At 39.7% G+C, this 26,991-nt stretch overlaps 1 protein-coding gene across 3 annotated transcripts in view; it reads right to left on the reverse strand.

The window, feature by feature from the left end:
- ttll5 (tubulin tyrosine ligase-like family, member 5) overlaps window positions 1–26,991 on the reverse strand; it is a 107,106-nt gene that overhangs the window by 31,972 nt on the left and 48,143 nt on the right. For all 3 annotated transcript variants that reach the window (XM_034195590.1, XM_034195589.1, XM_034195591.1), the window contains exons 15-27: window positions 21,256–21,347; window positions 19,246–19,353; window positions 19,019–19,110; window positions 18,613–18,675; window positions 16,966–17,123; window positions 15,759–16,044; window positions 12,019–12,136; window positions 8,528–8,674; window positions 8,308–8,399; window positions 8,050–8,180; window positions 5,304–5,879; window positions 4,980–5,167; window positions 1,210–1,349 (exon numbers count right to left, since the gene is read on the reverse strand). In XM_034195590.1, the coding sequence (XP_034051481.1) occupies window positions 1,210–1,349; window positions 4,980–5,167; window positions 5,304–5,879; window positions 8,050–8,180; window positions 8,308–8,399; window positions 8,528–8,674; window positions 12,019–12,136; window positions 15,759–16,044; window positions 16,966–17,123; window positions 18,613–18,675; window positions 19,019–19,110; window positions 19,246–19,353; window positions 21,256–21,347 (2,191 nt within the window). The remainder of the gene's footprint in view (window positions 1–1,209; window positions 1,350–4,979; window positions 5,168–5,303; window positions 5,880–8,049; window positions 8,181–8,307; window positions 8,400–8,527; window positions 8,675–12,018; window positions 12,137–15,758; window positions 16,045–16,965; window positions 17,124–18,612; window positions 18,676–19,018; window positions 19,111–19,245; window positions 19,354–21,255; window positions 21,348–26,991) is intronic.

A 26,991-nucleotide genomic window follows, 5' to 3' on the forward strand; every position in this document is an offset into this window, starting at 1 on the left:
CATGGAAAGGTAGAAATATTCATGTTTTTGGGAGGCTTCAGTTATAGGAGGAAACTATGACCTGTCTTGGAAATACAATTCTAAATTAAAATAACAGATCCAAAGGCAACTCCTGTTTCCTCAGCATCACATATAAAAGTCAGGCTATTTGTATAATTAAAAAAAAAAAGTCAGACGTTCCACTGATTCGCAGACGGCTCCATACATAGGGAAGGTTTCGAATGGAAAAATTGTAGTCTAAAAGAACCAAGCTGTCTGAAACATTGTCACTCGCGTGTCACTGGTATAACGACTGGATACTTAACTCAATAAATTTAATATCTAATACCCTCTCTCCTCTTTATTCTCATTTCAACTGAGCAGCAACGTGAGAGGGGTGAGGTATAGCAGAATAAAAGGGGGATTGCAGTGATTGCATAGTCATACGCCTGCAGCTGACAGACTATGTAGGTGTTGACACTGTCCCCCTCCCCTTCTCCAGCGCAACATTTCAAGCTGCCAACATGCTTCACACAATCCTGGCAGTCGGCAGCCAATTGTACCGCTACTTAGCTTCACAAAGTGCAATTTAAATCAGAACAAAATCCAGAACTTTCGGGCAAAGGCTGAACTCGACTTGCCCAGAGGAGTGCTGTCACTCGTCGAGCCTTTTCCAAAGACTAACAATCTTCAATCTAAAAATTTGTCAGAGATCATTAAAAAGCTTTACAATTCTATTGAGTGTGACCAAATAAGCAAGTACAATCTAAAAGTTGACAGTAAAGACTCGTAAAGTTGATTACAAAGAAAATCTCCAGCCAAATTGAATAAACGCTGTCTGAGCAGGTCTTATAAATATTTGATGCAGATCACACCGAGGTAAAAGTAAAATGCTTAGCTGCAGCACTGAAACTTTTTTTTTAATAGATGCTTAAAAATTTATGATAAATTTGCACAGTAATTTCAGTGACTCAGCAGCACTGTGCTCAACCGGCCCATTCTTGGTGCAAGTCAACAGCAAACTCTTAAGCAGCAAGTCAAGCCATTTACCTTGGCAGTAAGCCACAGTGAAATTGTATTACACAGTTCACTCTCTGCTCCCTCAGGGGAGGGAAAATAAATAGTACATGTGAGTGCAATGGTCAGATTTAACCGAACATTAGAGGAACACATCATACAAAATTTTTCTGTCTCACACGGGGATCAACGGGTATCATGTATTCCACCCACCTAGGGCTGCTACACAGATCTGTTCCAGAGTAGACAGCTTTCACTGGTCCTTGGGGCACAACAGCAGCATGCCGCACTTTAGCATCAAGTGTGAAGTCCTCTCTACTCAGCGCCTTGTTAGCCAGATTCAGGTTGGTCAGCTGTGGGCAGAAGAGAAGACAACACGGGGTGATACAACACAGTTTACTTTCTGCCCTGCTTCCACTGCGCATGCGTCATTTTGGAGCTCAGCCGCTTGTCTGATACAGTCTCTTCACCCAAAGCGATCAAATGGATTGACAAGGTAAAAACTCTTAAATCATTCTAAAGTCAGTTTTAAGCAGAAACAAGGTCATTTTAAGCAGAAACGAGGCCATAATTGGTGACGTTTTGAAATGACCGATGCGCAGTGAACGCATCAGCTAGCAGCTCGTGTAGCTGCAGCACTCTGATGGCTTCCTCCGTCTTTTTTAATGAAATAATGCTGAATTTATGTGGAAATGATTCTTGTACAAAAGCTTCAGATATCTGTCGCTGAGATAGATGATGAATGGAGTGGAGTTTTAAGCAGAAGCGACGTGATAATCTGTGAACCGCGGCTAATGTTGTACGCACAGTGAAGGCAGGGCGGACCAATTATTAGGGGGGACTGTTCGGTCTGTGACACCGGTAATCAGAAAGTGAGTAAAAATGAGTTCAGGTTAATGTCACCAGAGCTCCTACTACGTAAGTTCCAAATCACTGCTAGCGTCTGATGAACATTTACACTCGAGGGGAAAAAAAAAGACTGCTGCAGACATAGCGCCCATTCTTTCAACATCACCTTTTCAAAATCTCAAATCACCAGCTCTGTTCCTCCCTACTTTGACCACTGCACTCTCTCTGATCTGGGGTGGTGTGAAATGGACACAAAGAACATGTCAGAGGTTATCTCCAGTCTGTACAACATCCAGATGGTCCCCTCCCCTCTCCATACATATGAAGAAGAATCAGTAATGATGTCTTGCCAGTCCAAATCTTTTTAACAATGCATCAATAAAACATCAACAACTGTAATGCTGTGCTGCTCTATTCTGGGAACTCACTTGGAATTAATTTGTAACAGCAGTGAAGAGCTGTCATTTAGTCCTTTCTCAATGTTGTTAGACCTCATACGTGAAAATTATTACAGATCTGTCCTCATTTCAGCCTGCAGTAGCATATGCCTGATGCCACACAGCTAAGTTTCCCTTTAGGTGCATGGGTCAAACATTAATTTTGAGGATTATGTAACTTAATTCACTTACAGCACATGCTTCCTCATCTCCTTGTGACAAGGTGTTACTTGGGATGATACTGTGAGGAAATGGTTGTGACTAAATCAGACTTGACTTATGGATAAAACATACTAAACAACAAGTTATAAAATGTCGACCATCCGCTAGCTGACATGCAGTTTCAGTGAACTGTAAACTTTAAAGGGTGTACCCAATAATGGCTAGGATACACTCCAGCGCTCCAGTGACCCTTGACTGGAATAAGTGGGTATAGAAAATGAATGAACGGGTAATTCTATGGTCATGAAATTACAATCAGAGAAAAAGTTTAATGGCAAGCTAAAATATAGCCAGATTTTACTGGCTGTATTTCCGTTACCAATCTACGTATGTGTCTCGGTAGCACTCAGGTTTGCCCCACTTCACTCTGACAGTATAGCACAGATCTCCTTAAAATTTGGCACGCGGCTTTAAGATGGCACTGGCTCCTGCAAATTTAACTGTCACTCAGGGGTGGAAAATGAGAGTTACGGCTTCAGAAAGTAAAAGTCCAACCACATAGTTGTTCCATCCTCCTAATAAACCAGCTGACTGTAATTAGTTCAACTCTTCAGGCAGGTGGGTGAGCTAATTATTGAGATCACCTGTTTTACATGCACAGGTAGAAGCAATACATGGTAGGGCTTTTACTCTCTGAAGCCGGAGTTCTCCACCTCTGCTGTCACTCTAATTGTACCTGACCTCTAATAGTGGAGTGAAGAGGGAAAAACAACAGCACCACTATTGCCCATGTTGATGCATCACCTCCAAAATGACTGCAAACATTATCCATCCACATCATTTTTCCAAGCATTTACTAAAAAGAAAAAAAAAAAAAAAAGAGGTCAGGTAGTGCAGCCTGCTGGTGTTCATCCATTTAATTCAGCAAGTGATTAAATGGCCTATAAATAAAACTGAAAGCACTCTGAGCTTTTAAGTGCAGACGCCATCCTAACTTACTTTGTGAAATACGCTGATGCAATATTAAATATTCCTAAGCATGTACCCTATGAGTAGACAGAGAGACAAAAGACAGACATGGAGAGAGAGACTGGCACATAAATGAGTCCATCCACTCCTGTTTCAGACGGTAATTCAAAAACAACAAATGTAATTATTTAATGATTATTAGTTTTGGCTGCTCCTTTTTTGCTTAGAGTTGCAACATTGGACAACAATATGGTCCAGGTTTTACACTGGATGCCCTTTCTGAACTCCAGATGTGCTCCACAGATGGAGCACTAGTGGTGGATTTGAAACGGGGACCCTCTGTTTGGAAGCCAAGTGAGTTAACCATATCTACGACATTGCTGCTCAAATACCATCAATCAAAAAAGCTACTTGATATTCCATCAGCATATCTGCCATCTACTGGTTGGTTAGTGAATTGCTGGGATGATGGCGGATTAGAAGCAGGTGTGGCTGTCACTCAGAGACAGAACATTTCTGCATAAAAATGCACTAAATCAGAGAAGTAATCCATTTTGATTGTTTCACAGTGGTTGCATTGTAAAATTCAAATAAGTCATAAGTCCACACAACTCAACAACAACAAAAAAGACTGTGTATGAATACAGCTGAAGCACACGCTTCTTCCGCTCATTATCTCCCTCAAAATATGTGCGCATTTGAAGTTAGGTTATCAGTTTATTTCATTTTCAAAATCCTAGATCTAGTGGCCACCTAGGCCACGGCTGCTTGCTCATAAGAACTACGACAAATACCTTTAATTTAGAGAAACAAATGTACAGCCCAGAGAAAGTCATGCAAACTGCAGTCTGTGTGGTCTGATGCCATCACAAGAAAACTCCGTTAGAAAACAGAGATCCAGGCTGAGGAGGAGGCTGTAAAGGTTGAGGGGTTCAACTACAACAAACGACAAACTTATTAGGAAGAAAGAAGATGCTGGTGATGGAGCCAGTGGAGCCACTGCTCAGCTACTCAGTGCCAATTTGCCACATTCCTGTATTTATAAGCATCAATTACCACAAAAAAGTGGCTGCTTGCTAAGTATCAACAGAAATCACTCCCCCATGGTGCATCTGATAATGAGACCTCACACAGAGTTAGAGCTCGAAGCCGCTCACCACTCTGTAGGCCAGCCAGCTTCAATCCCTGTTCCAGACCCACCGCACCAACCCCATCCTACAGCCTACAGGCAACCGAAACACTAGAGAAGGAAGGTGCATGGCACAAAAGAACAGCAGCAAGGCAGGAGACCGTCAGGCTCCAAGCACTCTGCTGAATGAATGAGCTTCAGGATGCAGCCAATCAGCACTGGGTCAGAGCCAGATTTAAGCATCAACAAAGAGAAATACTGGAGACCTCACATTGAGACACTATTGCAGAGAGGCCAGATTCTTCTCCCTTACATGAAACAAAACAGAGATCAGCTTACAAGTGAGCAATAAACTGATTCTTACTTGAAGACAAAAACAGCCCGTGTTTGAGGTGATAATTACTGCAAGTGGAACAGGTCAAAAACAATGAACTCACATGTTCTGTCAGCAAGGTGATGTGACTACAGCTGGAAGAATGGTGAGCAGCCTGCTTGTTAGCCAGCTTTTGCAGGGCTGAAATAAAAGCCCGCTGGTCAGATGGAGCCTGGGTGGAAAGAGCATTCAGATCTTTGAAGGCCTCCACGGACTTTGACTTTAGCATACCGGAACTGCTCCTCTTAATCGCTGATATGGAGAATGCCACAATACAGAAGTAAAAATAGATTAATTCACTGAATAACAAACAAGGGTCAGTACAGCAAAAGTTGAATGGCAGCAATATGTTTGATAACAGGTTGCAGAGCGATAACTGAATGCTTACTTTGACCATCTGGTGTGGGTCTGGAGAGCTTCTGGCTATAGATCTGTGTGGCACTTGGGAAGGAGGAGTCTGCTCTGAAGCTGGATGTAGACAATGTAAAGGACTGAATCCTTCTGAGGCTCTGGGTTGGTTTTGTGACAGACACTGTGGTCGGAACTGTGGAAACAGCTGTCCATGGCACTTTCTGAGGCTGCGTGGGCATGGTAGCAGAGGTGTATGCAGGAGGGTCGGAATGCATCTCCGATCGGCAGAACTGGGACTGTGACTGTGCATAGGATGGTGGCCCAGAGAGCAACGGAGGGGGTGTAAACTGGACATGCAGGGTTGTTGGAGACGGAGAGCTGTGCTGCAGATGGATATGGGTGCAATCTAAAGTTCTGGGAAAGGATGAGCAGTGCTGAGAGGCCTGGACCTCTGGCTGTGGTTTTCCAGATGTAACTGCTGGTTGTTGGTCTTCAGGCACTGCACAGACAGAAAGCCTACTTTCACAGACTTTGCCGTCTGGGCCATTGAGGATTTTGCTTGTGCAGCACGAGGACTCTGAAGCATTGGAACCCTCTCTGGCAGCAGGCTGAGCTGTTCAAAGGAAGAAAGAAGCCAGAGTACCTTTTATCACCTGGTGGCCATTCCATGACTCTGACACACATTTGTTTTTCTCCCAAAACAAAATCATTTGAAGCTGACCTTGTCCTCACTCAACATGACTTAATGTTTTATCCACTTCCTATACAATTTCCAACATGTACAATTTAAAATCAGAAAAAGTTGGGACAGTAAGAAAAAGCCAAATAAGAAACCCGCCGCAGGGATTCTGAGATGTACTTTGACTTCTATTTTGTTGCAGGCAGTGTGTGATATTTCAAGGTTTTTTATGGTCAATTTCATTTAATTTGGTAATATACATCCATTCCTGCATTTTAGACCTGCAACACATTCCAAAAAAAAAGGAAAAAAAAAAAAGAGACTGAAGCACTTGCCACTTTTAAATGTTGCCATTCTTTCTCACAACACTTAAAATATGCTTTGGCATTGAGGATACCAAGCAATGAAGCATTTCCAGTGTTATTTTGTCCCATTTTTTTCTACAAACATGTCTGATGACACGCAGCAGTAAGAGACCGGTGTTTTTGCATTTTCCGTTTGAAAATTCTACATGTATTCTCTATTGGGGTCAGGTCAGGACCGCAGGCAGGCCAGTCCAGTATCTGTACCATCCTGTTCCGCAACCCTGTCTTTGTGATGTGTGCAGAATGTGGTTTTGCATTGTCTTGTTGAAGAATGAATGGATGCCACAGGAAAACATGTCGTCTTGAAGGCAACATATGTTGCTCTAAAATCTCAAAGTACTTTTCAGTATTAATGCTGCCATCAAAGAAGCGTAAATTACCCCTGTCAAGGTCACTGACACAAGCCTATGACATTACCCCATACTATGAGAGACTCTGGCTTTTGGACTGATTGCTGACAACAGTGTGTATGGTCCTTCTGGTCTTTGATCCAAAAGATCTGCAATACTGGTTTTGCTGACACTAATACATGTTTCCACTAGGTCATGGTCCAACCCTGATATCTCCAAGCTCAGATAAGTTGATGTCACTTCTGGACAAGGTAAAAACAAGTCTTTGTTGCACAGTAAATATTTTAGTGGGATTTGTGAATGTAACTGTATGGTAGTGCTTGAGAAATGTTTCCCAAAGTAATCTCTTGCCCATGTGGTTATGTCAGCCATTGATATATGACTGTTCTTCATGCAGTGCTGTCTGAGGGATCTTTGTTGAGCTTAGGCTTTCACCCTTGCCCTTTACAGACTGAAATTCCTTCTGACTCCTTGAATCATTTATTATGCACTGTAGAGTTAGAAATAAAGTATTGTGTAAATGTTTTAAACACATTTAATGCATCATAAAAGCATTAAAAATGATGAATACCATAAATGCATGAAAAGTATGATGATTTTCAACTTAAATGATAATAGATATGAAAATTTAGTGTATTTATGTGTGATGTTTCAGTATATAAGTCACACCAGAGTGTAGCAGGGTTGGGGGCATCAATCACTACTTTTATTATAACTCTGGGATGCCTAAACTTTTTGCACAGTACTGTATGCAAATCCTTTCTAATCTTTCTATGAGGAACATTGTTTTTAAACATTTCTACAATTTTTTTCATGCATTTGTTGATAAACTGGTGATCGTGTGTCCATCTTTCCTGGTGAAAGACTCAACCTTTTTGTTAATACTACTTTTGTACAAAAACATGATTACAAGCACCTGGTGATATGACCTGTTTGAAAGAACATCATTAACCCCTCAATTGACCCCACTGTAACATATTTTTGGCCAAAGCAGATGGTTACCTCAATGAGTCTGGTCTGCCTGAGATGTCTTCCTGCAGTCAAAAAAAAACAGAGGGAGTTTTTCCTCCTATCACTGTTGCCAATGTGCTTGCTCAGTGGATGGGTATCATTAGACCTTGCTCTTATGACGCACATTGGGTCAACTTATTTTTTGATTTGGCACTTTACAAATAAATTGAACTGAACTTAAAGTATGTCAAGTAAAGTAAATGTCAGAATTACTGTGGGATCTTTTCTAACTTGGGGTTATAAATTCCTATTTATTGTGCTTGAATAATAAAATAAAATAAACACAAACCAGACCCTCAGCAGGAAATGTGTGTGTGTGTGTGTGTGTGTGTGTATGTATATATATATATAAAACATTAATTCACTTTTGAAACTTACATTTAACTTTCTCTCTTGGGGCATTTATTTCATCACTGTCTTCTTTAACAGTCTTGACTTTAGTTCCCATGATGGTGGCTGATTTATTTTTCTGTGTGTAGAATGTCAGTATTTCTTCCAGATCTTTTTCGCTGTTAAATAATAGACAGGAGATAAATGTTTATAGCAGAATGAGATCAAAGTCACCCACAGAGCATAAATGAGCCCATGAGGAGCCAAGTCTTGAACAATAGTAAGTGCAGCTGCCAAATTACTAACCTTGCTGCAGCGATATACTCCTTAAACATACTGGGGTTCACACAGTGCTCCTCTTCTGGGTTCTCCTGTTTCTTTAACATGTGGTCAGTTTCCTAAAGGAATAGATCAGACAGCAGGTTTGTTTTCTTTCAATAAAGACCAAAAATCTGCTACATATACTATGCTATATAGCATTCTCAACAGTGAGGATGCTGGCAAAATGCAGAATATGACAGAGAACCTTGGTGTAACAGTGGATGAACTCTCCCAGGTGCTGGGACAGGATGCTTCTCCGTTCTTGGAGTGGTAGCTGACGACAGGGAAAAACCACCTCTATGTCGAGTTGAAGATCACTGGCTGCTCTTTTCAGGAAACGCATCACCAGCTCCTGAGTAAGCAACAAAACATGGCCAATGGTCATTTTACTGAGCTCAGTGAAACATTAATATCTTATCATCAGAACCACCTCCATTCATCACATAACCGCTGTCCTGCAAAAACTTCACTGGCTCCCGGTTAGGTTCCGCATCAAATTCAAAATTCTCTTCCTAACATTCAAGACAATCTACAACCTTGCACCTTCATATCTCTCTGACCTCATCCATGTGGCCACTCCCTCTCACGCACTCAGATCTTCCTCCTCCATTCACTTCACTGTCCCTCTGTGTGTCTCACCACTATGGTTTGCACAGCAAGCAGCCGCTCTGCTCCCCAGCTCTGGAACTCATGACCACCTGTCCTCAGAAATATAAACTCTCTTCTACTTTTCAAATTCAAACTCAAAATCCATCTGTTTGACTGCATTTTCTATCTGACAAGCTGCAATACATAATTTTAATGTTTTGTTTTATTTATTTATTTTACTTATGTATTTAATTTGTTTTTATTCCTGTGAGATGTCCTTGAGTGCTGAGAAAGGCACCTATAAATAAAATGCATTATTATTATTATTAATAATATAAGTCACTGCATACATCCTTTTTTTCTTTCTTTTTTTTTTCATATAGCGCTAAATCACAACAAACAGTTGCCCCAAGGCGCTTTATATTGTAAGGCAAGGCCATACAATAATTACGGAAAAACTCCAACGGTCAAAACGACCCCCTGTGAGCAAGCACTTGGCAACAGTGGGAAGGAAAAACTCCCTTTTAACAGGAAGAAACCTCCAGCAGAACCAGGCTCAGGGAGGGGCAGTCTTCTGCTGGGACTGGTTGGGGCTGAGGGAGAGAACCAGGAAAAAGACATGCTGTGGAGGGGAGCAGAGATCAATCACTAATGATTAAATGCAGAGTGGTGCATACAGAGCAAAAACAGAAAGAAACACTCAGTGCATCATGGGAACCCCCCAGCAGTCTAAGTCTATAGCAGCATAACTAAGGGATGGTTCAGGGTCACCTGATCCAGCCCTAACTATAAACTTTAGCAAAAAGGAAAGTTTTAAGCCTAATCTTAAAAGTAGAGAGGGTGTCTGTCTCCCTGATCTGAATTGGGAGCTGGTTCCACAGGAGAGGAGCCTGAAAGCTGAAGGCTCTGCCTCCCATTCTACTCTTACAAACCCTAGCAACTACAAGTAAGCCTGCAGTCTGAGAACGAAGCGCTCTATTGGGGTGATATGGTACAATGAGGTCCCTAAGATAAGATGGGACCTGATTATTCAAAACCTTATAAGTAAGAAGAAGAATTTTAAATTCTATTCTAGAATTAACAGGAAGCCAATGAAGAGAGGCCAATATGGGTGAGATATGCTCTCTCCTTCTAGTCCCCGTTAGTACTCTAGCTGCAGCATTTTGAATTAACTGAAGGCTTTTCAGGGAACTTTTAGGACAACCTGATAATAATGAATTACAATAGTCCAGCCTAGAGGAAATAAATGCATGAATTAGTTTTTCAGCATCACTCTGAGACAAGACCTTTCTGATTTTAGAGATATTGCGTAAATGCAAAAAAGCAGTCCTACATATTTGTTTAATATGCGCTTTGAATGACATATCCTGATCAAAAATTACTCCAAGATTTCTCACAGTATTACTAGAGGTCAGGGTAATGCCATCCAGAGTAAGGATCTGGTTAGACACCATGTTTCTAAGATTTGTGGGGCCAAGTACAATAACTTCAGTTTTATCTGAGTTTAAAAGCAGGAAATTAGAGGTCATCCATGTCTTTGTCTGTAAGACAATACTGCAGTTTAGCTAATTGGTGTGTGTCCTCTGGCTTCATGGATAGATAAAGCTGGGTATCATCTCCGTAACAATGAAAATTTAAGCAATGCCATCTAATAATACTGCCTAAGGGAAGCATGTATAAAGTGAATAAAATTGGTCCTAGCACAGAACCTTGTGGAACTCCATAATTAACCTTAGTCTGTGAAGAAGATTCCCCATTTACATGAACAAATTGTAATCTATTAGATAAATATGATTCAAACCACCGCAGCGCAGTGCCTTTAATACCTATGGCATGCTCTAATCTCTGTAATAAAATTTTATGGTCAACGGTATCAAAAGCAGCACTGAGGTCTAACAGAACAAGCACAGAGATGAGTCCACTGTCTGAGGCCATAAGAAGATCATTTGTAACCTTCACTAATGCTGTTTCTGTACTATGATGAATTCTAAAACCTGACTGAAACTCTTCAAATAGACCATTCCTCTGCAGATGATCAGTTAGCTGTTTTACAACTACCCTTTCAAGAATTTTTGAGAGAAAAGGAAGGTTGGAGATTGGCCTATAATTAGCTAAGATAGCTGGGTCAAGTGATGGCTTTTTAAGTAATGGTTTAATTATTGCCACCTTAAAAGCCTGTGGTACATAGCCAACTAATAAAGATAGATTGATCATATTTAAGATCGAAGCATTAAATAATGGTAGGGCTTCCTTGAGCAGCCTGGTAGGAATGAGGTCTAATAGACATGTTGATGGTTTGGATGAAGTAACTAATGAAAATAACTCGGACAGAACAATCTGAGAGAAAGAGTCTAACCAAATACCGGCATCACTGAAAGCAGCCAAAGATAACGATACGTCTTTGGGATGGTTATGAGTAATTTTTTCTTTAATAGTTAAAATTTTATTAGCAAAGAAAGTCATGAAGTCATTACTAGTTAAAGTTAAAGGAATACTCAGCTCAACAGAGCTCTGACTCTTTGTCAGCCTGGCTACAGTGCTGAAAAGAAACCTGGGGTTGTTCTTATCCAATCCCTTTTTACTCCCCACCATGAATCTCAACATCGGTGATGATGTTTGCTGTTCAATAACAATTAAAAATAACAGACTCTACAGCATATGCAATATACAAGGTTCAAGTAATACTGAAGTCCATAGCATCCACTTTATGAGGGGAACAAAACTCATACAACTTGGCATTACAGTGAATAACGAACAGAAATTCAACACTGATAGAGAGATTCAAAAACCTATTTAAACAAACTAGCATTCCAGAAAACTCAAACTCAAAGTGTGAGATGCAGAAGGCGTGCTTTGCCCCGTGTTTCCTAAGCCAATTGGCTACAAAAGTGACAAACGATTTGCATTAAATTAAACAAGGCGAATACCTATGCAATCCATTATTTTGTGTTTTATCCTTAATTTGTTCATGAAGAATCATGTTTTGTTGTTTCAATTTAATGTCATAAAAGGATGAGTACTTTTCATAGGCACTGGATGTAATGTAGATTCACAACAGATCATCTACTATTGTCCACTTTTAGGGAAAATGAATAAAAATTGTTGTACCATTTTCTCACTGTCCATGCATGGCCAAGTTGGGATGGAGCTGGATTTGCTTTCTGCCAACAATCGTTGCTGGACCAGCTGCAGGTAGGAGGAAAAAGCCATCCGAGCCTGTACTTTACTGGAGAGGTGAGGCAAAATACATGAAAATGATTACTCATCAATGAAAGTAGCATATGTACAATTAGCGTTGCTCATTCTGATAGCTTGACAGTTAATAATGATTTCTCACTACATCATGAGCCAGTTCACTTGGATCTGACAGTAAAGAGTATTTTGTTGCCCTGGAATCTGTGATAAAGGTTTCAACAGATGACATAATCATTCCATTTGCAGACTTGGTTGTATCAATTTCAGCCAAAAGTTGTTAAAGCACACTGCAACTTGTTCTGTGCCAGTATTAGAGTGATGGCTTGTCCTCATGGCCTAGGTGAACATGTGGAAGAAAAAAAAACATGCTGTCAGAAAATGGTAGTGGAAAAATGTTTTGGAAAAAGCTGTCAAACACAAACAATGATATGCTGCACTGTAATTTTCACAGCTTCATACAGTGTCCTGGCAAGCACCAAGGAATTTCTTACAAACTCAGACTTGTTACTGTAATTCGTTCTAAATTATCATTTCAGGTACACTTTTTAAAACCAACAGATTTGTTTTTCTTGCACATACACATAACTGTGTGTGGACACTGTAGTAATTGTATGTTTCTGACAGCTGGTAGTCCTCTTTCATTCAATAAGGCAAAATAGAAATGCTTAAATTCTTTCAACTGTACAGCACCCTGAAAAGTATTTTCACTGACTACTACATCATATGAAAGTAAACAACTGGAGTGCAAGAAAAGAGTGCTTACCTGAAAGTTCAACTGTCATACATTTATGTGTACTTAACTACAATAAAGTGCAGATGGTATTATTTTGCCAGAGTACAAATAACATGGAAATTAATGGTAGAAATTACAAACATTGCAATTAATAATCAACTGAGTAGACTTGAGGTGGGCTTGTAACCAGAGGCTCCTCCGTTTGATTCCATGTCAGACAAGAAACTGACTAAGGTGTCTTTGAGGAAGATCTGGAGATAGGTTGATGCTAATTTTTATATTTCCAATCCACAAATGTTGATACCAATACAGATTCCGATCCACAAATGTCGATACTGATACAGATTCTGCTACACAAATCCAGATACCAAAAACAGATTGATAACGAATTTTAATGTTTGTTTTTTTAACTTCTTATATATTTAATTTGTTTTTAATTCATGTGTGATGTCCTTGAGTGCTGAGAAAGGCACCTATAAATAAAATGCATTATTATTAATAACATAAGTCATTGCATGCATCCAATCCCTTTTTACTCCCCACCATGAATCTCAATATCGGCGATGATGTTTGCTGTTAAATAACAATTAAAAATAACAGACTCTACAGCATATGCAATATACAAGGTTCAAGTAATATTGAAGTCCATAGCATCCACTTCATGAGAGGAACAAAACTCATACAACGTGATATTACAGTTAATAATTGGAACAGAAACACTGATAGAGAGATTCAAAAACCTATTTAAACAAACTAGCACTCCAGAAAACTCAAACTCATAGTGTGAGATACATTTCAATTAAGCCAAATTTTACAGAGCACATTTTTCTTCTTGTTGAGACACAACCTCTTGCACACGTTACAACAACAGCCAGGATACAGATAAGGAACATAATAAAAATGAGTGATATACTGCATGTACAGTGCTGTTAAAAACAAAAAGTACTCACCCCCTTGGCTTTTACATGTTTTTACTATTTTATAGCATGAAATCAAAGAGAAAAGCCAATGTTAAAAGGTTTGCCAGAAGGCATGAGGGAGCCTTGTTGCATATACAGTCTCTCCAATCACAGTCACTGAAGCTTGTAACTCCTTTGGATTTCTTGGTGGTCTCCGGATTTCTTGGTGGTCTCCCTCACTTCTTCCTTCATGCCTAGTCATTCAGTTTTTCAGCACAGACCACTTCAGTCAGACTTATACCATGCTGTGCCATATACTCTCCATTTCTAATTTAACGGAACTCCAGGGAACAGTCCTCAAGCTGGAAATGCTTTTGTATCCTCTGGGCATGTAGCTCAGTCAGAATGGAGTTTGGCTACCAATATTGAGATCCGGGTTCATTTCCCTGTCACACTACCTGTCTGTCTGTTAACAACACATCTTAGCTGCATTGTCCCAGTCCACCCAGCTATAAATGGGAACTGACCTTGGATGGGGAGGAAACCTGTGATGAACTGGCGTCCCAACCAGGAGGAGTCAAACTCTCAGTTTCATACTACGGTATCCGGAAATAGGCACAGGCACCAATGGACAATACAAGAGCTCTTTTTGAACTTGCTAAACCTTATGTGCCTTCTCGTGCTTTGTAATCACAAGATGCCAGCTTGCTCTGTGTTCCCCGAATTTAGAAGAAGTCAGCAGGTTTTTACAGCCTTTGTCAACCGTGCACCGACATTTTGGAACAGTTTGCCTGGTGATATCAGAAAGTCTACATCAGCTGAGTCTTTTAAGTACACACAATGACTCCAACTGAGGGTCCCGGGGTGCTGGAGCCTATCCCAGCAGTCATGGAGCATGAGGCAGGGTACACCCTGGACAGGACGCCAGTCTGTCGCAGGGCCACATATAGACAAGCAAACACAATTACATCTGCACTCACACCTACGGACAATATCCAGTCCACCTAATGGGGGATGTGGGAGGAAGTTGGACCACCCGGAGAGAACCCACGCAAACACGGGGAGAACATGCAAACTCCACACAGAAAGGCCACGGGCAGGAATCGAACCTGTGAGGCAACAGTGCTAACCACTAAGCCACTGTTCTGCCCTGTCTTTTAAGTAAAATTTTATTATTATTGTTGTTCAAAATCAAGAAGTACAGAACTTTACAGCAATTTTTCATTAAAGTTTTTTCTCCCTAAAATGTGAAACTGGCTGTATACAGAAGCTGCAGCACAGTGCGTATGTCTTTGAAAAAAGGAACACGGCGTGGCATGCAAACGTGTGTTTCAGCTCACCAAAAAAATGACAGAAATCAGTTTTTGACAGTGGCACTCATAGAATTTTTAAGGTTATTTTTATATTCTCCACCCTGGCTATTCATAAGGAAAGTTGGCTCGCCACATCATGGATTCATTTGATGAAATGGTGAGGACTTGGATTGGTTAAGCGGATTGGTTCTGTCCCTCCAAAATCAGATACATGAAAGAAAGAGAGAATGCACAGTGTTACTATGCTTTGAGCATCTGCATCAGATGGGAAAGTGCAATAGAAATGCAGTCTATCTCAGATCAGCAGGTGATTCAAAGCCTTATCAACTTCCTTAATCTAATTTGTAGCTTGCCTCAGCAGTCTTCTTTCTGTGAAGTCACTCAGTTTCTAAGGATTCTTGTTTCCAGGGATATTCGTCTACAAAGGGATACACTTAATATTTCTTAATGAAATCAGACCTTTTATTTGCCGTGAAACAGCCCTGCAGGCAATTGTCCGATTACTGTTGTTCCCATAAAAACACGGGGGAACCACATGCAAAAACGTCTCTAATTCCTGCACCGATCATTTGACTTGGAAGCAATAACTCAAGCACTCGCCAGAGTGCATAAGGAGGTGGGGAGTGTGAGGGACATGAACTAATACAAGGAGAGGAAGATAACAGAGCTGTCAGTATGAGTAGCAGCCTAAAATACACAATAACTGACCTGAGCTCCCACCCCTGCTGGAGAACGTGAAGCAGGTTGATTCTGGGTTCAGCATTACGATCAGCTGCTCCACAGCACCAAAGACCATCACTGCGGAAGAACCCCGGTGGTGTGTCTCCTTCTTTGCTTTGCGCTGCTGCCAAATCCTTGGGTGAAATGGACTCAAGATGTTGTCGATGAAGGCTTGATAGCTTAAGCTCTTGTTTCAACTCCTCTCTTTCCTCCTGATCCCACTCCTCTCCCTCCTGATCATTGCTGTCAGTAGAGGAAGCCTTGGACTGCTTCCCTTCAGTGTGAAACATTGAAAAGCAAGGCAAACAGCGTTCAAGAATGACAAATGCATTTTGCATAAAACACACACACACACACACACGTAAAAGATGGATTTCATCATTTCACATGGAAAGCTACTTACTGGAAGCAAACATGCATTAAAGTGTGATGGTGTCTAATTTAGCCTGAGTGTCATTAATTTGAGATTTGCAATGAAACAATTTACAGATTTGAGGTAGGATACATATACAAATGTGAAGAGCAAAAATCTGCAACACTAAATATATCAGCTTGGACCATCAATATTAAACTAATTAAAGCTGAACTCCGGGTTGTGGATGTTGACTTTTCGAATTGACGGCATATGGCCTAGTTCAAAAATAATGAAGCCTAACTGCTGATTTGCATTGCATTTGTCATGAACAAGCCATTATTTTATTTAGCACCATCCAGATTTATCTGTGAGTTGCCTATAGTCTCTTTGACAGGTACTGAAAATTTCATGGAAAAATTCTGCACGGTTCCAGAGATATGCACGAAATTACCCCCAAAATAGCACTTTTTTCATCAATTTTGTGTGACATTGATATTTAGCATACCAGGAACGAATGGACAGAATTTTTTTGTTTCAGGCTTCTGCAGACTAATGAAGATACCTCCAACTGCTGCCGCAAGTGTTACGCTCTAGCACATTATAGTATATATGCACTGATAATTTCTAGCAATGACTGAACTGAGACCAATAGAAATACTGAAACTCTGATATATAACCATACCTAAAATGATAACATTTCACAAAAAAGACCACTTTGAAATTTTGATGGTTATGTCACACTTTGGCTTCATTATTTTTTAACTAGGCCATATATTTTGTCTTGCACCAGAATCCGTATGTGCACACCAATCAATTTTTGATTAAAAAACACAGTTATACCTGATTTGTCCATCACTCCAGCGGAGCGATTACCCCTATGACGCTGTCTCTTCACACGTGTCTCCAAAGAAGCAAGTTTCCTCTCATACTGGACAACATGACAGCCATGGACAGCCTCCACCTGCAGCTGCACCTTCTCACTCGGGTTTCTGAAAGACCTAAGAAATGAAAACGGTGGTTCATAACAAAAAACAGAACCCCCAAGAGGATTAGCTATGAACTGACAGCAGCACTAAGAGTTACAGTCAGGTTCATAAGCATTTGGACAGTAATTTGCATCTGTGGACCATCAAAATGTGAAACAGCACAATCAAGTTTTGACTGAAGTGGAGACATTCAGCTTATTGTATTAACCATTAAAGAACTGCAGCCATTTTTATACACAGTCCCTCCATTTACAGAGGGCATAAGTAATTGGACAAATTAAATGTGAGTAAATCATGATTCTACAGCTTATTTTATTTTGACAAGTCAGGAGATGCACATATGAACATTTCTAATCCATTGAGTATGTTTTGGATTTCTTTTACGAGTACAACAGGTCAAGTTAGGTCAGGTGCTGGTGCTGCACACTGCAACATCCATTGCGTTATGGAACTGCCATGGGTCCTGCATGGCAACCACCCAAGCTCACAACAAGTCCATCTTCATGTCTTAAAAGTAACAATGTATCTGCCACATCCAAGTGGAATGTGGGCAACCCCTTGGCCACTTAGATTCTGGGAACTCATCACTGAGGCATGTGTGTAACATGAGTCACATATCATACTTGATGTTCAATACAAGTCATACTCCTCATCTTAGTCTTCCCAAATAAACTTTTATTTGACACGTCATTCTAGCAGTACACAAGGATTGCCTGAAGACATCTTGCACTAAAGACATCCAGTTGTCACTTCAAGTTTTTGATCTACGGCCACATTTCACAACCATACAGAAATATAGGAAGAAAAACTGCACACTGTCTCCAATCACAGCCATAGAAGCTTATAATTCCTTTACAGTTGTCGGGAGTGTTTTGGTGATCTCCCTCACAAGTTTCCTTCTTGCGTTTAAACTAAAAGTTTACACTTCAGTCATGTCTTGATTGTGTCAGTTCAGCTTTCTTATTGTAGTGTACAGATGTAAAATCATAAAAATAGACTGACTATATTATTGTGCTTGAAGCAGCCTATTCTAAGGCTGAAGTAACAGACAGTGATGGAACAAAGAAGATAAAAAAATGAAACAGTAATGCCATCTCTTTAATCTAACTACCAAAGATATGGAAAGAGCTAGGTTTAGTTGGGGCTCCAATTCCACAAACAATAATTTGCACAACTTGAAGTTGGGGTTCCAAGGTGAAACACTATACCAACTTTAATAACATAAATACATGCTGTATTACAACAACATAAACTAGTGTAACAAAGGGAACAGTTTATTTGTAGCCATCTTTCCTCTTCATCCCCCTCAAATGACACCACAATGCCACAAATTCATTACATACATGTTGGAAACATTGACTATATGTGCAACATCTTTTCAGCTGTTCCTCTCACCTACCCAATCACAAAACCAAAGAAACATCACATTACAATCAAACAACTTCCACAAACTGATGGAGAGATTTATTTCCGCAACCCTGACCACAGTGGAAATGCTTACCTTCCATGGAAAAGTCTGTTTGCCAATGTGTAGTTCATTGATGTTTTGCTCTCCAGATATCCACTGAGAGAAGATGACAATGGGCAAATTATAATAAGCACAAAGCCAGCGGCCCAGTGAGTTTCATCCTCCTTATTTATGGGAAATGCATTCAAATGAGGCTTTTGTGATACAGCTACTCTGGAAGCTGCTACTAATAAATGCCCCAGTAATTTTCCAGAACACCCAATAATGTGTTTATAAAAATGCCATAGTACTACCACTGCTCAGGGGTCTAATAAAGTACCAATTTCTGATAGAGGAATATAGACTGTAAGCACAAAACTGGATTTCAGATGAAAGTGTGGCAAGGACTGAAATTTCCCAGCGGGACTCACCAACTATGAATCTTTTAACATTTGCTTACCCGTATATTTCCCATGTTTCTGGTGTGGGGAAGATTCTAATGAAGCCTCCACATCTGTCATACTCTTCCTTTATCCTTCTTAGAACTTTGACCTACATTGGCAACAGAATACAAAATACAGTACACGAGTCAAGCTCCATTCAGTTTCCATGCCTGCTATAATCCTACAGTATCACCCAACATAACATAGTGCAGTGTGTCATACATTGCTTTTCTTAACAAGTTACCTCTTCAGCTGTTAAACTCAGACTGCTGTCTCCCTGACCATGTTTAGCTTCTTGCTTGTCTTTCAAGCCCTCCGTTTCTGCATTTCTGGCCGATTGACGCTTCTGCCGCTACAAAGCAGGGAACCAGACACAACACGCTGATGTATTAAATTATATGTATTACTCTGTTTGCCTGCATTAAAGCCCTATTCCATTGGGGAAAAAACAAAAACAAAAAACATGCCATTTATGTGATTATAAGCAGATGCATTCATTTTCACTACACAATGAGATGTACTGCATGTCTATTTCTCAGAGGTTTCTTTGAAAGGGCCTGAAATCCAAGTACAGAGCATATACAAGTTATATCTGCTGCATAACAAACTCAACAGGCCAATCACTTGTTCATTTGCTGCTCAGATTTTCAATGAAGGAAGAGCAGAAGTGCATTTAGGCCATGTTAGCAGTTTTGTGAACAATGCTTTGGTGGGACTACATAAGACTAAATATTATTTGTGGATTATTTTATACATTTTAAAGTATCACAAGAAACCATCTTTGCTTATTTCATAATGTGCCAGAATGCAAGTTAAAAACTAAGGCTTGTTAAATTAATTTGTTACTGACATGCTTTAATGCATAGATGTGAAACACAACTGTCATTCATTAAAAAAAAAAAATTGTACAAGCTATGTAATCTGCACAAAAAAAAAAAAAATCATCCTCTCTTCTTTCTTCACTCCTACATAAATGGTACATTTATTTATCTATCCACTGGCATTCCTGGCTGCCTCCCTGCTGCACGCACACCATGCCGTGATTGACAATTTTGGCATACATGTTTGAACAAGAGCCAGACAGCAAGGCACAACCCCACGGGATTATAAACAGAATTTGTCATCTAAATAGCAGGGGGATTATATTTAATTTGTCTGACACGGCTGGGGGATACAAAGGCAGCCAAAAAGTGACAAGGCTTAATCCTTCTGAGAAAAAAAAAAAAAAATATATATATATATATATCAACTGCTGCCACTAATCAGAGTGAAGGCAAAGGAGAGGTTGTCCATAGGACCCTGAAGCTCTTAGACACTGACAGGTCTGCTTTAATTATGGGCTCAGTTAAAATATGGTCTGAATTTATACAACTCTGTAAAGCAAAGTTTCTGAACCTCTGAGTCATGTGCTGCATTGCACCATTTAAAAAAAACTTTCCATCAAAGGCTACTTTGCTAATGCAATGACAATTCTATTAAAAATTACATTAGGAATCAATATGTGCCATCTTTCTGTCACTTTGAAAAATAGTAGCGCCATTTAATCAAACCGGGAGAAGAAAATAAAAAGCACTGCGTAATTTCTTACCCGTAATGTGACAGGCATCACAGCAGGTAAAGTGACAAGGCAAAGAAAAGAGAATATGGATGAGTCTGCAGAAAACCTGCCACCGCTAAAGAGTCTAGGGGATGTCTGCAAAGAAAATGGGTTCTAAAAAGGCAACTGGTGAACTGAATTTTTATCTTTTGTGAAGTCACAAGCAGACTCTGCATGCACACTGCACTTCATCATGCAACAGTGTACCATTGTTACTGTGTGTATAAGCAGGCATTACACAAAATAAGGTGGAGCAGAAATCTGTCTGATTTAGTAATCTTCCTGCAGCAAATGCTGAGCCAAATCTGGGTGCAGTAGTCGACTGAAGGGAGCCAAGTGAATTAACTGCTGTGGCATCATTATTAGGCAACCAAGCCCAGCGAGACCACTAAAATAGAAATGATAACACAAGCAGGCACAGAATTTAGCACTAGCAAGCTGATTTGACTCCAACATTGTAACTGTGTTCGTAGATGTTTTGCATTACAGTGAATTTTCCATGATTGCAAGAGAGAGGCTCAATGACAGTGGCAGGAATGCAGTGCAAGCAACAGAAAGGTCAAGACAACAATGGGATTGTTTTGCAATGATGGGCATAACTAGTACGGGAACTGCCTTGGCTGCTAGTTCTGCTGTATGTTTGTGCACGTCCGGTACCTGTACTTTTTGAGGTGGATGTTTCAGGCTTAGGTCCAGCATCATGCGGTCGGCACGTGACTGTCTTGAGAGGGGGTTCTGACAAACCAGACCTGTGAGGACACAGTGAGCCATCAAGGAACCAGCTATAAAGCAGTGCATGAATAAACTCAGGCTTAGTGTATGGTGTCTATTTCAGCTACCTTCGTAGGTGTGATTCCATCTTAAAGGGAACATATTGTGCAAAATGTGTTTTTAATCTGCAGTTACATGCTCAACATCCCCAAAGTCAGTTGAATTCATATCATGCTAAATCACAATAAAAATCATTTCAAAGCACTATAAACAGTAAAGATCTGGACCCTAACCCATTCCAGGAGGAAGCACATTGGCAACCGAGATAAAGGTCCCATGTTTTATGACTTTTAATGAGAAAATTACATTACATTTGGCAGACGCTTTTATCCAAAGCGACTTACAATCAAGGACATAATCATAGCATATAACACTTGCAAATACAAACTGCATGGGAAATATACAGTGGGGTTATTTTTTTTTTTTTTAATTTAAGTACATTAACACAGGGATAAGTAGAGCAGACACACATACACACACGCCCACAAACCCAACACACAACATGCCTTAGAGTCTACCCTGGGTCTGGGCCAGCTCAGGCATCAGACCCATATAACATTTACCTGCTATACGCAAACTTTAGCCATGAAATGCTTTGTTTCAGACAAGTGACACACAGTAGACAACAGAAGTCCATATCTGGGCCTATAGTGGCTCTGTGAGACACACAATGAACTGACAGAGATTGGCACAACATGCCATTGTGCTCAGGAGAAACAAAGAAAGATGCTGGATTTGTGAACAATATTTAAAGTAGCTCATGAGATAAGGAGATGGGCTATCAGTATGTGGTCTTGGGTTTGAATCCCGTTCACATTACCCATCTTTGGACAAGACCTTGAGTGTCTTTGGACAAGACACTTAATCTGCATTGTCTCAGTCCACCCAGCTGTAAATGGGCAGCAACTTTGGCTGGGTAAGTAACATGAGTCGGACTGACATCTGCTTCACGCTATGGACTCTGGAGACCATAGCAGGGGCCAAAAGGCTTCAGAGTATCTAAAGAACTTTCTACGGTGACATAACTATGGTGCACGATGGGCCGTCTTCGAGAAAACACTAAGTGTAGTTATGCTAGTGGTGGTTACACAGCAGAGATGCTGTGAATATTTTCAGACACGCTAACTGTATTTTTCGCAAATGCTTAGCATAATCTGTGTTTAGGATAATTACGTTCGTCAAGGACATAATGAAATTGTCAACGTTTATTTATTTATTTGTCTGTCTGTCTTTTAGCAGGATTACGCCAAAACTACTGCACAGATTTTAACAACATTTTCACCACAGATAAATATTAGGCTATGGGAGACTCCACTGAATTTGGGAGGTGATCCAGATCTGGATTCTGGATCAAGTTCCACTTTATAGGCTTTTAAGGATTATGTCAAAACTACTACACGGATTCTCACCAAATTTGCACCACAGATAGATATCAGGGCATGGAAGACTCCACTGAATTTTGGAGGTGATCTGGATCCAGATTGGCAGATGATAGAAATCTGTGTTTGCTCTTGTTGTATATGCTTAACATCCAGTGATATTAAAATAACTGACAAGAAAGATAATATTTATGAAAATATAATCCAAGATTCCAGTAAAATAAATGTTTCATGTTTAGCAGCTTGCATTTTAACTTACTGGCAAGTAAAGAAATACAGTACATAAGAAGAAGCCCTGTCTTACAGTTAAAATTTTACATTCATGCAAGGTCAGTAATTCCTACACTTCCCAGTAAGTAGCATAAAAAGTGAAACATTAAAGAAGCATGTTGATAGTATCCTGCATTCCCCTGGAGTTGAAAGAAGTCTATTGATATCTTCAAGCTCGAGGGTATGTGTACTCCCTTTACCAAGCTGTCAGGTAAGAATCAGACCTTGTCACGAGCTCTTGCTTAAACACAGCAATTATTACAAACATGGGTGACAAGAACCTGACAGCTACACAGGGAAAATAAATGCTAATGGTATGCTGTCATTATTTACAGGTCTGGGATGTAACCCAAGTGTTATCAGCCAACTAAGTTTCTTTGGCACATATTAGATGTGCTATGTTTAACATACCACTGCTCATTTTCCCCAGGCCCACAGCAATGTCTCAATACAGAGATAACGCACAATTTATGATTCTACGCTGTCATTTAATAAGGCTGTGGGGAGGCTTTCAAGCTCCAGCATGGGCCAGACTAATACACACAAGAATGAATTGTACGGGTACACACACAACAGCCATTTCCTTAATATCATTAGGCAGAGACCACAGACAGAGATAATGGTTCAGTGACAGCTTAGATAGAGACTTTCCAAATAATGACGTGCATGTACGCAGTACAGTAGGACAAAACGGCAGTGGATCAGATGATGTTAGATATAGCTGTCATTTTTTGCACTAACTATACACCATACTTTATAACCCCTATCTACAAGTAAAACAACAGGGTCTCAGAAAGGACACTGTGGTAAACAGTCAGATATTCATCTTGGGTTAAAACTTCCCTGCTGTGTGAGATATAACAGACATCGCATTAATGGTGTATACACAATGTTCCTCTCAGCCATCCAGAAACCATTTTATGGAGTTACATTAAAGACCAATTTTAAATTCATATTAATTTAAATCCAGACTTAAAACACTTACTTCCTGCTGTCTTTAATTAGTAAACAGTCTTGATGAATTCATTTTAACTTAGTACGTTTATGTTTAATTATGGTGCTTACTTTCTGGGTGTTCTTCATTGCTCGTTCAGTCTTTGTTAAATCCCACATGTAACTTTTTTAAATTAAGTTCTTGGGTTGTTTTTTTCTCCTCATTAGACAGCACTTTGAATGACTTGACTTGACAGCAGTCTTACCCCTATATTAGTGTAGGCGTGGCGGATCACCAGGTGCTTATTTCATAAAGCAGTCTAATCTTTTAGTCTACTAATCTTACTTAATCGACTAAGATTAGTCACCCAACATTATCTGTCTAATCTCCATTTTACATCGATGGCTAAACTTGTAGATTAGCCAGCTTATGTTAGTCTACGACTTTCATGGTCATAGTGGCCTCGCGAATGCCGTTGTCAAGAAACACCTCCAAAGTGCGACAGTTTTGTTAACTTCCATGTTGGTCTGTCTGCTACAAACATGGCCAGGTCTGCTGCAGCAGAGGAGAAGCGCTCTTGACCTCGGCATCCGTAAACATCTCCAATGGATTATTCCGGTCCTGGCACACCCGCTTCCATCGCAAGTCTCTCCTTCCTCCCTCCCCCATTAAGTGGTGGTACATGATAGCCAGCTTTTTTGAGGTAAGACACAGATAATACGAAACTTTAACTGACTAAGCATCTTGTGCAACAACTAACGTCAAAAGATGAGTCGAATAAGTGAGTTTAGTCCACTAAACAAGATTAGACTCCTTAATAAAACTGGGCCCAGGTCTGAATGTTTTTTTAAAATGCCAGTGAAAAATAATGCAGATGAGATAAAAAAAAACAAACAAAAAAACATAAAATATCCATTAATTTGGAAATCAATAATCATTTTGCTGTATCCACCATGCTCAAATCACCTCAGGAGTACTAACTGTTCCAAAACATGAGAGATAAAAATGCCTTGTTTACTGTTCAGCTGAGCGCCACACAAGTGCTATTAATCAGGTTTTTTTTTTGTGATTTAACTTGCTTTAAAGCCATATTCACATGAAAACATAACTTTATGGTCATAGAAATATGATCTAAAATGTGATTTTGTTGTGTGAAACAGAACTTTGGTGCCTCATAGCTGTATAAGCTTAACGACTGTTAATTAGATCCAGTTACAGGTTTTGTAAAACTGGGAAAAGCTGTGATTTATGTTTTTTTTAATCCAGGTTTTAACTTTTAAGGACTCAATCGGGAAATAAAAATAGCCTTGATCAAATAAGATTATCATTAAAAGGGGTCATATAGTATGAAACCAGTTTTTACATTTTCATGTATTTGACATTAAAAATATCGAACATCTCCAAAGTCCAATTATAATATAATATAAATGTTTTCAGATATTATCCTGCTATAAAACATAATTTAGACCCGACTCAGCTTGTTTGAGAACTCTGTGACATATGTAACAGAAATACCTCCAAAATTCTTTGTTACCTCTGAGTATTAAAATACCACACCCGCTCAATGACCCAGGGTTAACACTATTCCAAAATCATAGGAAAAAATTATATACAAAACACAGTATTTATAAAGTTCATAGCTTAAATGGGTTATTTTTATACACTAAAGGATTACAAAATTTGTTTAATAAGAGTAATATTTTTTGCTCACTGCTTCTGTGTTTCTGAGTGCCTCGTGTTATACTGCTCTATGCAAGTTGAGATTACAGGGGTTTTTTTTTTGGTGATTACAACAGAGTGTGAAAAAAATTATAAAGGAAACACTGGAAAGTGTTGTAAATAAAGTTATTATTTTGCTTGACATGTAGAATCCAGTTTCCCAAGAAAACTTAATGGCTGCGAAACAGCTGTCCTGAGTTGACAATTTTGTCCAAAAAGTGAAGTTAATAAAGGCTATGGTTTGCACACAACGTGGGGATTCCCATTATGATATCGTGTAGCCATCATCTCAAGTCTGCATGGATGTAATTATGATGAGTACAATGTAGAACCAACTGTCTCCACACGCTTGGAAGCCCAGAACATAAATCTCTGCTTTTGAAAGGAGAAAGAATATTAAAGAGAAATTAACAATCCCTGAGAGAAAACAGCATGATGAAACCTCCTACATCTGCATGTACTGTAGTATTGTTGATGAGCAGAGATTCCATCCACTCACATGCTTCAGACAATGTTGCCAGCCCCAGCACAACACCACATTCAGTTCAGGGATGTAAGATTGCACAATAGTGGTGTACACTATCAAAAATACAGTTTGATACCTCACAAAATTATCTGAGAAGCTGTATGCTCTAGTGATCAGATAAAAAACATTTACTAAAACCTCGCCAGGTCAGTTCCTGGCAAAAGCAACTGTGAAGGAGTTACAAAAACCAATGGCTGACTGGACATGCAGTGCAACAACAACTGCTGTTTCATCAGTCATGGCACCATTATAAAGTGGCACAGAGACAGGTTTGTCTAAAAGGAAACAAAAAATCCAGAAGGGAGTCTGGTAGAAATTATCCCAAAGTTAATGTTTTCTGTTTTTAAAAGACACCAACAGCAAAAAATGTGTTATTGTCTAAATATAAATGTTGATGGTGCAAATATAAAGAGTATATTTTATTCGACTTCAGAGATCAGATCAGACTTCAGATTATTTTTAATAGGAATCAGTTCGAGCTACCGGAAAAGTCTGGCTTCACACCCCAGAGGTCAACCATCGAATGCATTCTAGTCCTGTGAATACTCATAGAACACAAGCGTAAATATTGGCAGTGCTTCTTTGCAGTCTATTTTGATTTACACAAAGCATTTGATTCAGTTGATCTGAGCTGCTCACTAAGACATCCTGAGAGTTTGTGGGATCCCCAAGAAGTTACTGGACATCATAGCTAGCCTATACACAGATATTATAAGAGATGTACAGAGTGGAAGCAGAGGCCGAGTTTTACTCAGTGAAAAATGGTGTTCAACAGGGGTGTGTTCTGGCTTCTA

The sequence above is a fragment of the Thalassophryne amazonica genome, chromosome 19 (genome assembly GCF_902500255.1).
Source record: "Thalassophryne amazonica chromosome 19, fThaAma1.1, whole genome shotgun sequence".
In the NCBI taxonomy this organism is placed as follows: Eukaryota; Metazoa; Chordata; class Actinopteri; order Batrachoidiformes; family Batrachoididae; genus Thalassophryne; species Thalassophryne amazonica.